The 14,121-nt window shown below is 36.8% G+C and overlaps 1 protein-coding gene across 1 annotated transcript; it reads right to left on the reverse strand.

Moving 5' to 3' along the window:
- Window positions 1-111: 111 nt before the first annotated feature.
- Window positions 112-12,482, reverse strand: rfc1 (replication factor C (activator 1) 1). Its single transcript, XM_079616695.1, has 24 exons — window positions 12,313-12,482; window positions 11,642-11,749; window positions 11,389-11,455; window positions 10,981-11,082; window positions 10,555-10,862; window positions 10,391-10,465; window positions 9,927-10,004; window positions 9,351-9,683; window positions 9,057-9,164; window positions 7,919-8,098; window positions 7,670-7,774; window positions 6,623-7,010; window positions 5,855-5,964; window positions 5,539-5,653; window positions 5,337-5,425; window positions 4,617-4,754; window positions 4,073-4,168; window positions 3,867-3,965; window positions 3,616-3,770; window positions 3,040-3,157; window positions 2,590-2,735; window positions 2,265-2,478; window positions 1,891-2,073; window positions 112-857 (listed from the first exon to the last, which is right to left on the reverse strand). The coding sequence occupies exons 1-24, from the start codon at window positions 12,313-12,315 to the stop codon at window positions 762-764; spliced, it is 3,414 nt and encodes a 1,137-aa protein (XP_079472821.1). The 5' UTR covers window positions 12,316-12,482; the 3' UTR covers window positions 112-761.
- Between the last annotated feature and the right edge of the window lie 1,639 nt (window positions 12,483-14,121).

Below are 14,121 nucleotides of genomic sequence, written 5' to 3' on the forward strand. Positions count from 1 at the left end.
AATGTAGCTGTTTTTACCATTCTGCGACACAACCATATGATCAACACTTGTGATCTGCATCATCAAGAAGAATGAACCATGGAGATAATTATGATAAGCAAACACAATACTTCTCTACAACATAATTCTTGTTTTAATTTTTGAAATAGCACATTTACACAATCTCTATAACACTCTATAAGCCTGGATCCAAAAGTGCTGCCATAGAAAACACTACGAAATGTATTATTTATATATCTGCAAGTATTCAAAGTAACAAAGGAAAAAAGCAAATATGACAGATACATATTTACATTGTGATCACTAAGCTGACATGCAGCAAAGTACAGTGGGTGTCCACATCTTTAGTGGAAGAGAGTGTATAATTGTGAACAACAGAAGGTCATATATTAAAATGCTCATGTATTTTGTCATGGGTGTTACATGAGTGAGATGACATTAAGTGCCCTTAATACTGTTTACCTTTAAGATGAATATAGCTTTAACGTCATGTGTTAACAGTATGATGCATGTGTCAAGTCTGATATGCTTGATGAATTGTAAAGCATATAATGACTTCTGTGAAAATGTGTGGTCCACCCCCAGCGCCTGGTCCCTCTCCTGAAAGCAGCTTAAGCTGAGTGATGGCTTTCAGGAAGTGCACAAGTATGACTCACGGACAAAAAAAGTTCTGTTTACAGAGCTGATGTCATTCAGCCACTCACATCTTTATGAAAACAGAGAGAGTAAGGGTTTCTGTCTCAGACCCTCCTATGTTTATCTCAGTTCTTGGCCTTTCCTTTACCCCTGCCTTTCCCCTTCCCAGAAGCCCCTGGTTTCTCTTGCTTGACGTCTTTTGCTGGTTTGGCTTTCTTCTGCTGTAAGAGTGAAGAAAAAAAAAATCTGGTGAATAATGGAGTAGCATTTTGAGTGATTTATGATGGAATTTTGCCTATATGTAGGCGCTGATGGAATATGCAGGCTACTTTTGCTATTTCTGTGCTGATTTGAGGAAAAAGTGGGGAATTCTGTACAATGAATTTGAACATCGTAAAATATGCTATTATTAGACTAATAAGAGTGTAGTACTCTCAGTTGTGTTGTACGGAATACAATTAGCCAAAATATTGGCTAATATGTAAAACGATGGGTGTTTGAATTCTGTGGGCTCAGATTCTCTGACAAACTTTACCACTTGCAACAAACTATACTTGTTGGAAAGGATAGTTCACTCCAAAAGGAAAAAAGGTCATAATTTATCCCTCAAGCTCACCCTCATGTTGTTCCAAGCTTTCTCTTTAAATTATTATGAGTCCACTGAAGCCATAACAGATCCGTTTCTCAACTCACTGACTCAATGAACCAGTCACAGTGGTTTAAGAAGATTTGGAATCTAGAGCAATCGAGAGCAACTTTTATGGAGCTTTTATGACCTCTTTTAATGCCTGAAAGCTTCAGTCTCTTTGTAAATGTATGAAAAAGAGTGGAGATTCTTCAAAAATTCACCTTTTATGTCCAAAGAAACAAGGGAAGTCATACAGGTTTGGAACAATATGATGACGTAAGCGCTGAAAGCCTAAATTAAACCTGATCATTATATAAAGCGATCATGTCTCTTCAGGATGTATCCACTTATGGATGGATTATATTTTTTGAAGCATCAACGTTTTGGTTGAGTTGACTTCAAATGGAAGGACAGAAATCTAAACTTCATTGAAAAATAACTTCATGAGTTTCGAAGATGAACAAAAGTGAAACAACATCAGGTCAAGTATTGATGACATAGTTTACATTTTTGGGTGAACTATGCCTTTAAATGTTCTCCAAATGAGATGTTATTAAGTTAACATGATTGGAAAACTGATATACAAGTCAAAATGAAAGCTACTGGATTGCGGTTTAGATATCTACCTTGATCATTGCATCTTTGGTAAGCCCATCGTCTTCTTCCTCTTCCTGGGCCTGAGATTCATTTTCAAGCTCTCCAACAAGCTCAGGGTCAACAGCACCTTTGCGGATTTTCTTAACCACTTGTAAGGAGTACGGCGTGAGATGGGATTCCTTATTGTAGGCCCTTGTAAATGCAGCTTTCACCTGCAGAAAGGGAAAAAACAGAGCTGATGGGGATAAAGTGTGGCATACAGCACCTCCAGATGTTTTCCTGTTAAAACACAATTAACTCAGATGGAGCAGGCATCTGTCAAAGCAATGAACTGTCAACTGGACCACCGGTTTCTTGTCCTGGAGGAGAACTCTACAATATGCTAAGAAATTCACACACACACCTTGGAGTCTAGCTTAGAATAAGGATCCGGCTGTCCGCCCCATGTGCTGATCTCCATCATGTTATCAACATCCTCTTTAATGATGTCATAATCATCCATGAGCTTCACGCTCTGATTGGCTCCTTCTGAACCGTGGGACTGAAGAGGCTCTAATATTGCGGAGCGCAAATATGGCAGGTAATCCAGATTTATTGCTTCCTTACTACTTAACGTCCTGCGGGATAAGAAATAGGTGAGCTTTTAAGCAAGTGAAAATGAGGTTTATAGACTTCATACTTCTGACATAGAGGAAAGGATAGGGATAGAAAAGTGTGTGTTTTCTCACTTTAGGCTCATGTGTGAAGCCAGCTCCTGTATGATGCGGCTGTGTTTGCCAGCTGATGAGAACTTGCCCAACCAGCTGGGAAAGGTTGGAAACTGACTCATATAGCCACGCATCAGTTCCCCTGGCAACACGCTTGCATAAATTGCCTGGAAATAAATACACACAGATATATGAAAAACCTTGGTTTGTTTTCACTGATCTATGCAAAACTACTATTGTTTACATAGTAGTTTTGCATAGATCAGTGAAAACAAACTAAGGTTTTTCAACAAGTTTTGTAATACCGGTGTGTTAAAAATCAGTGCTGTAATATGACTTCATTCATCTTTTCTGCCTCAAAAAATTTAATTTTGAAAATGGCCACTTCAGGGCCTGATTATTTTGGTGCTGCAACAGCATTCAAAGATGTCGATTGAGGATTTGTGGGTCAACACTGATGAAGTATGTTACCTGTGTAGGAAGCAGAGACCAGGTCTGTTTGGAACGGATCTGTTTGTCCACTAAATCTCCATCGCAAATGCTGTCCGCTGTTTTACTCAACAACACCAAATGATTCTTCAGATTTCCCCTGATAAACATCAAATGTCACAATTATACAATCATGCTTTCATCTGCAGTAGTTATTTAAAATCTTTGTGAAACAAAAACATTTTCAAAGTGTACAAGCTGTAACTGCTGGTGTGAGTTAAGGCTGGCCGATACATGGAATATAAGAGATATCATTGCAATAATTTTGCTGACAAGATCAAATTAAAAATAGTAAATACAAACTAATAGATCTGCATATGTTCTACATAATGGGTCATTTGTTTGTTTGTTCTTCAAAAAACTGTCTAATTTTTAAATTAAGTTTTATTCTGCATCAAACATTTTGTCTGTTCTATTCACATTATGTATTTTTCATGGGGATTAAATTAAAAACACCTTTTTAAATGATCAGAGAGCAAATGTATTGAGATAAATATTGAATATCTTCATAATTTGTGAAAATATAGAGATTATCTATTGTGTATGTCTAAAACTCACCCTGCGGCAGCTGGTCGGACATGCAGGTAGTTTTCTTGGACAAATAGTGGTGCTAAAGAGTAGTCATGAAAGAAAAGGTCTGATTTGTCAATCAAAGACATGTGGGCGGTTTCCTCTCCTGAAGCAAACACCTTCCGGCACACATCAAATGGACCCTGCATAACAACACACAGATATTGTGTTTCTATACAGTCTACTCATGTCACCAAGAGCCCAGTGTGCATAATGTATTTAACAGTGTGTGCATGTACCAGTTTCATGTCTTTCTTAGCATTGTTAGCATCAGCTTTGGCCTGGTCATAGGTCATGACTTTGTCTTTAGCCGACCACATGCACAGATTGTGCAGGATCTAGATGTAGAAATATAATAACAAATGTTGGAGTGTAAAACACAGGCCTCTATAGTAGACACTGAACCAGTGTTAAAAGGCACCAGACTTGTTTGTTAACATCATACCTGTCGAATATCCTGATTGGCCGCCAGGATTACTTCATTCAGTGCTGGGGGTGGGATCTTCAGACCCTCTTTGAAAGCAATAGACATCATAGCCCCCTGATTGGGCAAAAAGGCAGCTTAAACATTTTTTAAATATACTTTACATAATAAGTGTAAAATTTACTAAAATAAGATTTTTTGGCTACACTTTTCTGTTAAAGTGTCCTTGGTAAAGAGTACTTACGCAAAGTACTGAGTAATAAACTAAAAACATGTACTTACTGTAAGGTTAACTGCTTGTAATTATGCATAATTTACGGTTATTATTACTATAGTAGGTACATGTAACAAGTATAATAAACAGTTGATGATATAAAGTAGGGTTTAAAAACAGTGAACATCTGGGATTTATTTTAATATAAATATTTTAAAATGTTTCTTAAGGATATGATGCAAAAGCAATGAGAAAGATTTTGAATATTTCTAGTTCACTAATTAAATAAGCAAATGTGACACTGATCAACAGTGATTGAATCTGAGAATCGTTTCAAATGCCAGTGAGTACCTTGATCTGCTCAACACGGGGTCTCTGAAACCGCAGGTCGTAGCAGTAGTTGGCCAGCGAGCGGATCTTCTGATGATTGCGGTCATTACACATGCAGATGATGGGAATCTTTGACTGCTTTATCAGACCAATCATCTCCTGTGTGGGTCAAAAGGGCAAAGCACAAGTGTCAAGAACCACAATAACTCTCTGAATACACTGGTGTTCACTGTTCAGAATAGCATACTATTCTTACCAAGACTGCACTATGTAATATATACACACTGTGCAAAGTATGTACATTTTCTGTATGCACAGAATACCCAGATGACCAACTAAATTTGCTCAAAATGAGCAGTTTTCAACAGGGCTTACTGCATGGATTACTGTATTCCACATTGCAATGACTTGACCTTTTATTTCCTGTACAGCTTAACTGCATGTCAAACTCCAAATTAATCAAATTCATAACAAAAAATTCCAAAATCACCATTTTTATCTATAACACCAGGGCAATGAGAAGTAGAATTCTACAGTTTAAAACATTTATTGTGGACAAAGCCAACCGTTTCACATTCTTTTTTTTAAATAGTAGGCTGTATATAATATACACTGAGCTAGTGCTCCATTCCATACAGCCACTGAACCCATAAGTATTTAAACACCACCATGCCCATTTCTGCTCCTTGAGCACCACCTCTGGTAAAGATAATGCAATTGAATGTGAGTGTATACGTCTACCTGTATTCCTCCTCTGTCTTCATTTCCTGCCATCCCGTCCACCTCGTCCATTATGAGGACATGTTTACTGCTCACTGTCTGAGATGCACCTGACACCATTAAACACAAAAACATACTGTGTTTATATTATAATCACCAAGTTTAACTCAGAACCATTTTACAGACGCTACCTGCTGAATTAGCTATTAATTACGCTAATTACCGGTATAGAAGTTCTTAATGCTGGTGTTGTTGAGTGATTCTGCGATCACTTCCTTTAAGCTGTTCTTACTGCGGGTGCAGCTCGCATTCATCTCCACGTAGCTGTAACCCAACTCCTACAAGCACATATGGAACTCTATTAATGCTTTACCCAATGCAACGAAACTGTAAAACAGACACAGCATTTACAATCATTCACTAATGACTTAATCCTTGACCCAATGTTAAACACTTTAAAACGATTACACAGACTGTTTTTGAAACACAGTCAAACTAAATGTTATGCTATGTGTATTTATGAGTGAGACTGAACTGACCTCACAGACGAGAGCAGCAGTAGTGGTCTTCCCAACACCAGGAGGACCAGATAACAACGCAGCCTTAAATCCAGAACCATCATCTTTGCTCCCAAACTTACCAAATTTGGCTGTTTCACACAGAGAGGGAAAGAGAGAGAGATAGAGAGAGACGCAAGAACAATGACATTTGTGACAACGACAATGACAACAAACAGTGCATTTGAATAAACACATTCTGTATGTTTGGAACGGCATGCACCATTAAAATAAACATTATGCTGTGACTGAGTGTAAAATCTGGTGCATATGCTCATGGTCAAGTCAAGTGCATTGCATTATAGGAAACTGTACTCTGGTTATATAATGGTAAAAGTAGAATTGATGTATTATAAGCATATGGAACTTGCATACTGGTAGTATGCCATTCCGACACGGGTAGTTGACATGAAATTGAGCAGATGCAGCAGTATGACATGCTAAACTCCATATAAACCATCTAAAACAACATTTACAATTCTTATCTTATACAATTAATATTACCTTATATTAATTGAGAGACTATATGGAAAATGAGTAGTATTTAAAAAAAATGCATTTGTCATACTATGGGACCATTTCAAATTAACTAGTCAAGTTGAAAAATTATTAAAGATAAAAATAATATACAAATTTCCTAATCCATATTTGTAACGTAAAATCTTGACGTTGATGATCATAGGTTATATGTCCGATGCCCAAATATCAACTGTCATGTGAAGACAGTAAGAACAAACTTTAAATACTGACGTGGTGCTTTTGTATTGCCGATGTGATGTTTATGCCAGTTCTGTAACCATCGCTGAAGCTTGTTGGCACAACTCTGATCCCCCTGCTGTCCAATCAGGTTCTTCAGACTGCGGGGGCGGTACTTGTCCACCCACAACAGGCTGCTCCCATCATTCGGTGGGGTAGATTGGGATACAGGGGATGCTGCCTTGGTTTGATCATAGCTCAAACTCTTTTTGACCTCTGAACGAGAGGCCCCACGTGTTCCAGATTTAGAGGCAGAGCCGGGCTTAGACTTCCGCTCTGAAGGGCTTCTCTTGTTGGGACTGGGCCCTTGTGGTGTGGCCTTCTTGGCTGGAGGAGTGGGCTTGCCTCTAGAGTCAGGAGTCCTTGTTTTAGAGGATTTATTCTAGAATATTGAAGATAGACAGACAGCTCATCACAATATGGGGGAAAAAAACAGACATACTTTGTATGCGTTATTTAGTTTTTCTGCAATATATATTGCGATATGAAAAAATACAGAACACTTTGACCAGATAAATTGAATAGCTATATTTGGAAATAATTACTGATTGTGTGATTTCGTTAGGCAGTGCATAGAAAAATATGAATGAATATCAAAAATAATATTAAAAAGTTGAAAAATTACTTTTTACACTTGAAGACTTTATGGGTATGAACCATCTATTCAGGGCTTTGGTTAAAACTTTAAATATTTGAGTGTTCAAAATAATGGTATACCAATATTCTGCCAAAATAAAAGGTTGAGGATTTGATGTGAAAAGCAGAAGGCTTTAAAGACTTAAATATTTGTATTGTAACTCGAAGTGTAAGTTGGTTCTAGTAAAGAGTGACCTCATGTGTAAAAACACCCCTAAAAGTAAGCATTTCCATTAGCAATAGGGTCTTTGTTTTTTGTGTCTGGATGTCTCAGCAGCAGCAATACGACACATATTCATAAAAAAAAGTCACCCTTCACAGTATGACTATCGCATTAATCCATATACCGCAATATCGATTTCAGTGCAAGTGAAAGAACAGGAGGGTTAATGGGAGCTACTTTACCTCTGCCTCTGCCGCAATCTCGTATTTAGACTTCTTGCCTGGTTTGGTTCTTATAAGTTCCAATAACTCATCTTCATTAATGATCTTAGTGCCAAAACTCTCCGCCTAGAGGATAGACATTGAAGTTACATTAGCACATAATGTTACAACAACTAAAAATTTAAATAAAAGGGTAATTTATAAATACATTGAAAAAGAAACATGCAGAACACTCAAGTTTGAATAAAGAGAAATAATACAAATTAGGACCTTCTCAGTCTTTGAAACTCCACTGTCTCGTCCCAGAACAAGGTAATTGGTTTTACGGCTGATGTTTCCTGTGACTTTGCCGCCATATCGCTCTATTAGAGACTTAGCATCATCCCTCTCCATAGACTCTAACACACCAGTCAACACAAACACACAACCCTCCAGGCAGTTCTCTGCTCCCTAAAATATGAAAATAACATTGTTTAAGCAGCTTAAAGGGGCTATATGTAAGATTTACCATGTATTAATTGTTTTTTTATTGCCAATATATAAACAGCTAGTAACGAAACGTAAAAAAAATTTGATCTTCCCCGAGGCTGTTTATGAAAGCTTGTATTTTTATGTGGAGAACTCAGGACAATTTCTGGGGAAATCAAAAGGATTGTGACGTTTACGTGCCCTCCCGAGACTCTCTTCAGTTCTCTATAGCGAGAAAGTGTGCAATACTAGCTAATGTTAGCTTAAAGATGGAGGCCACTAACGTCAACAAATGCACAGCAAAACAAATTAAAATAAAAAACTTTGCTGTTTCATAGGAACATTGACATGAACAATGTTAGAGGCCATTCAAACAGAACGCGTTTTTCCATTCCACTGCGCTACTTTTTTTGGAGTAGCATTTCAAATTAATGAAAGTATGAAATATACAAAATCCTATATAAAATCCTATAGTTTAAACATGCTCATATAAATAGCCTTTATATAGTTCTGTTATGTTTGTTTAATATTTGTTCTGAAAATAGACATTTTCACCGATTAGAATATTATAAAGCTTAATAAATGTTTATCATAAAATAGCGCTAAGACCCAGAATCTGCACTACCTAAATGTACGGTCAGGAGAAACTAATGCTTCTAAGCGAAGAATGAAAAATAACTTTGCCGTGAGTATAACAGGGCCTTGGATCGCGTTCAGTTTCTTGTACATTACGGAGTGTGTGCACGAGCGCGAGTACAGGCAATAGTTGCTGGCTGCAGTTCACTTAATGGCCACTGGTGTCACTAATAACAGGTGTTTCTGAATTCTACATATAGCCCCTTTAAAGGTCAAGTATAATTTGATTCCTGAAATATATTAATAAATCGCAATGAGACGATAGGCATTCAGTTGTCAACATGAGTGGTTTAAGTGTTTTTACCTGTGGTACCTCTTTAGAACCCAGAGCTTGTGGTCCTTGTCTGTTCAGAAAGTTACGGTAGGCTGATGAATTTGCCCGTTTTTTCTCAAGATCCTCAGGACTTGTATTCTGAAATATTAGAGACAAAGGTTTGCTCACTAGAGGTTTTCAGGCCATATTTATAGAGAAGCATTGTATAAATACAAAATAAAAACTTAAAAGACCCTTAAAAAAAACACAAATCTTACATTGTCATTTCGAATATTTTCTAATATAAAACAATCCTGAATTAAGCAGCATATGCAAATTAAATACCTCTGGTTTTGTTGGTGAAGTTTTACTGGGTTCACTTTTAGGTGTGGAAATAGTTCTTGATTTTGTCATTCCCGTGGAAACACTTCCTGTTTTGGGCGTAGCTGCCTGCTCTGAGCTAGCTGGTGAGATGGGCTCTTTCTTAGGAGAGATCTTCATTTTCTTTTCACCCCTTTTCCTTTGCTCATCCTCTTCATCCTGTCGTTTTTTCATCTGGGCCAGTTTGGAGCTGGTCTTCACAGGACTTGTTTTAGGCGATGGGTCCTTTTTAGGTTTGGTGTCTGAGGCAACTGCCTGAGAGTTGCTCTTGGAAGGGGAGAGAGAGTCTACTCGAGCCTAGGAAACAAAACAAAAATTGTGTAACAACTAAACAAACATAGCTTTGTTGGCCACGCCACATGATTTTTGTGGACATTTGATTATGCAGACAAAAGGTTTTCAAATATTAATAAGCAGTAAACCTGTTAAAATATTATTTTCGTGAAAGAATAAATTATGAATAACTACTTGCATGTGTATGTTTAAATCAGAATGAGACAGAGTTAAGACCAACAATAGACATGTACGCAGCTCACCAACCTTTTTCGGTAAGGGAGCTTCATCCAGCATGGCTAATGTTTTTGCAAATTCCTCATCATCATGAATCTGCTTTTCCAACTAACACAAAAATACACACACAAACAGGTTCTGCATTACGCATTTACACATACAGAAAATTAACAATTTCTCCATGATAATAAACTAGATATGAAAAAGTGACTACATTAACATGCATTTTCAGATTAAGGTATATTCTATATAAGCCTTTATTCTGAAAAAGCTATTGTCAAGAAGATTCACGTTCGCATGCTCTTGTGGAAATCTCTTGTGCTTGACAATTAGTTCAATTCATTTTTAGTAATTCTGAATTATAATTCAGCTAATTAATTCTCATTCATGATTCATGTCCTTGATTATAGAACATAATACTGTACATTTGATACGACCAAATTCTGATTAATATAGGAACATTATCGTGCATTTGTCATGTGTCTTAAACCAACCTCAATGTCTTCATCCATCTGAAGTTCTTTTGCAATGGCTTCATCACTGAGCGACTCATCAGTTTCCTGCGTGGGCTGGACGAGACCGAACACTGTGAGTTTGAATTTTTCAACACATTAAGCGCACACGCAAACACACACTTTTATTCACTCTCTCTACTCACTGCCTTCCTTTTGGCGCTGGTACTGGCCACCATTTTCTTCTCTGACCTCTGAACACTTGAGCTCCCAAAGAATGCCATTACTGAGGTGGGCTTCAGTTTAGGTGGGGTTGGTGTGACCTTTGTTGATACGGTGGGCTGAGAACTCTTCACACCTCCCTTTGAGATCGTGTTTGGGGCTTTGATTGGAGATTTATTAGGAGAAACTTTCGCATGTTTTGCTTTTCCTGAATTTGAGACCTTCTTGTCTTTAGCCGTTCCATTTTCTTTGAGTTTGTGCTGTTTCAGAGTCACAAATGTATCATCTGAATCTGGAAAAATAAAACAAGGACAAAAAAAGGAAAGAAAAAGGAATACAAATTGTGATATACATGTCATATTCACAGCATTATATTATACATGAGGCAATTTGCTCGCTGACTCCCTCACCAGAATCAGATACGAAAGTTACTGGTTGTTTCTTCACTGTGGGGGCAGGTGTCTCTTTAGTGCTCTTTTTGGTCTTCTTCTCCTTCTTGTCTTCCTCAGAGTCTACGATAAGATGAGAGAAATATTGTGATATCAGATTCCAAGACTGTTAAAGAGAGTTTTTTTAATATTTAGTTTCTATTAAGTTATATTATTACATTTTTCCCAACTCATTATAGTACTGAATTTGTTTACTTTAATGTCATTTTTATTCCAGACTATCAAGCACTTCCTTGCAGCCCCCTGTTTGAAAACCCCTGTTCTAGGGTATTTTTTAAATCCTTAATAACCACCATGTCTTCTTAACATAGCGAACATAATGGTCATCATCATAATTGTACCAATACTTTATAAATGCTGTTTACAAACCTGAATCAATTATGACTCTTTTCTTTCGTTTTCCAGTGGGTTTCTCATCAGATTTAGGACTTTTGACCTAAAGAAAGAGAAAAAGAGTGATTGTATAACACTGCAGGATGCATTTAACATCAGCATGCAAATTCATGTTAATAAAGAGAATATGAGAATTTACTTATATTGTAGGTGCCATCTCATATTAATAGATACAATCACAGACATGTCAAGGAAATAAATGACAAATGTACATAGACCGTTGTTCTACCTTAGTTTTTGATTTCTGTTTCTTCTTCGGTTCTTCATCAGTGCTGGTGCTTTCATTTGAAGGTTTGGGCGCCGCAGGTTTGGTGGACGCAAAAAACCTCCGGATGTCCTGAAAGTGAATTAGAAAAATATACTATTAATATTTTATGCAGTTTTACATAAGTTTCATTACTAATAACATAGGTTCTTAAACGTGCTGCGCCGAGCAACTACCATAGAAACCCCAGGCTGAGTTCCGTTGCATATTTACATTTCACAGTTGACAATAACAAACAGGAAGCAGGTGCTTCGTTGATACCAAAAACACAAACATCTGTACTGTATTGTTATACAGTAACACAACAGCTCATATTGGCCAGTCTGTTGGGATACAGTCGACTTGGATCGTTAAGTTCGCCACACTTTTTAAATGCTTAAATGTTGCTCGACCCAGACGTAAACAAATGCTCTCGTGATACTAAATGACGTAAACATGGACTGCCAAGTTCATGAATAGCATTTGTATGTTTTCTACTTTTTGTAGCTTTGGTCTGTTAACAAACACGTAACGTTACAGGCTGCAAGTTTGAGCTAACTGCTCTTTCTTTATCCAAACAGCCTTATTAACTGCACTGAGCTCGTCTCTGATTGCATCATTGTTTATATAGATGGTGCATTAATAAGGCCACTCACCATTTTTGAGCATGTGTCAATATCGTTTCTTTATTTTTGGACAGATTGCGAGACAGTAGTGCTTCTCCAGTCCTCTTTGGCGCCAATGATACTCAACGCAGGCGCAGCGTGATGACGGAGCGCAGATGGAGGAAGAGAGAGACAAACCATAGACAGTATCAGATTCGGCTAGTGTGTTGATACTCCACATTGTAAAATACAATAATAATTCAGTGCAACAAATATTGTATAACAAACTAAATCATACTAAGAAGTATCGTATGTGATTGTTTATAATAAATATATTTATATTATACCTAATGCTATTATAGAAATTTATAGAATGAAAACTGCTTTCTGTAAAGATGAAAATGAACCTGAAACTTTTTGACCCCAAAATATATACAATCCTTGTGCGAGGGATCTCCATCCTCAAAATGAAAAGGCATTTAGAAAAGGCATTTATATAATATGTTTATTTACTAATTTATTTGAATGTAATTCTGGTTTCTCATTTATTTTAATCTTTTGATTTAGTTTTTTTTTTAACAGTTTTTCTCTAAACATTTCCATAAATGTTTTATGTTCTGGATAAGTCTCCATAGTCTATATATGTATGTTCAAAACATAAATATCAAAATATCATAAAATCATTTACAAATGATTTATGATTGCTTTTCACCATATTAAATGATTAGCTAACAAACACAAATGTAACTTCTTTTTTTACCTGCTCAATTTATTTGCAGTTATCTCTATTTCCTGTTGAAAATTACTGGTCACACCAATCAAGATCCATCATAATTCTCAATGTATGAAACTAATTATAATTGTGTGTGTGTGTGTGTGTGCTCCACCATCCGCTGTAGGTAGGGAAATATCCACCTGGGTTACGTAAAGCGTTCACATGCTGATCCCATTGAAGTTTACCCATTCTGAGTAACCTGACTACTAGTCCATCTTCAATTTTAAACTGCCAACATTGCAAATAAAATGTAATTCTTGAAAAATCAACAGGCTAGGCCCCCATATTAAATGCATAATAGTGACAAATCTAACCCTCTTAAAGCATTCAGGGGCCATCTGTATAAAGGAGCTCAGAGTAAATTTGTCTTAAGTGTGTCAAAGTAATTTTAGTCTCATTCCTAGACTTAAGTATGATTCATAAAAGTTTCTGTGTTAAGACGGTCTCAGTTCCTAATTTATTTATGAGTGCTGGAGCGGTATCTAGTTAGGAGTAACAAGATGGCAGCAGAAAAGTGGAGACACTTTTTCCTATAATTATATAATGTACTGGAGTTATGATGACAAGGAGTTAATAAAACAATACAAGCTTGAAAGCCAAGATATTCTTTTTGTAATCAACCTAGTAAGACATTTAATAACTTCTGCCACTCTACGAAACCATGCTCTGATTTCTGCCAACTGCAGAAATAAAAGTAATAATGACTTTTTCAGTGAATGGAAAAAAGGCAGCAGTGCATCAGTGATGTAAGCAGGGTCTTAAATAGCACTATTGCTGCACTGACCACACCAAACATCAGGCAGTTCATTGACTTCCCCAACTGACTGAAAAGCAAGCCGCTTTTATGAGGATTGCAATGGAGTTGTAGGAGCTATTGATGGAACTTATATTATACTGATATGATACCAGTTTTCTCTTAATGTCCTTTATTTAGGTTTGACCTTTTCCCCCACTTAATTTACTACTAACTCATGCACTTTGAGAATCTCAACAGCTTTTCTCGATTTCACTCCTTGATTTTATTCAAATTTGTGCTTGATTATATAACATTGTATTGAAATCATTGAAATATGTTGTTCTTGGTT

This window comes from Phoxinus phoxinus (assembly GCF_949152265.1).
Source record: "Phoxinus phoxinus genome assembly, chromosome: 6".
Classification (NCBI taxonomy): Eukaryota; Metazoa; Chordata; class Actinopteri; order Cypriniformes; family Leuciscidae; genus Phoxinus; species Phoxinus phoxinus.

Bases quoted from the DNA above. Each gene is read 5' to 3' on its own strand.
- rfc1 (XM_079616695.1), bottom strand. The intron at 7,011-7,669 runs GTAAAGTAGCTC...TCAATATTCTAG, and splicing joins AGATTGCGGCAGAGGCAGAG to AATAAATCCTCTAAAACAAG. The intron at 4,169-4,616 runs GTACTCACTGGC...TTGCCCAATCAG, and splicing joins CCCGTGTTGAGCAGATCAAG to GGGGCTATGATGTCTATTGC.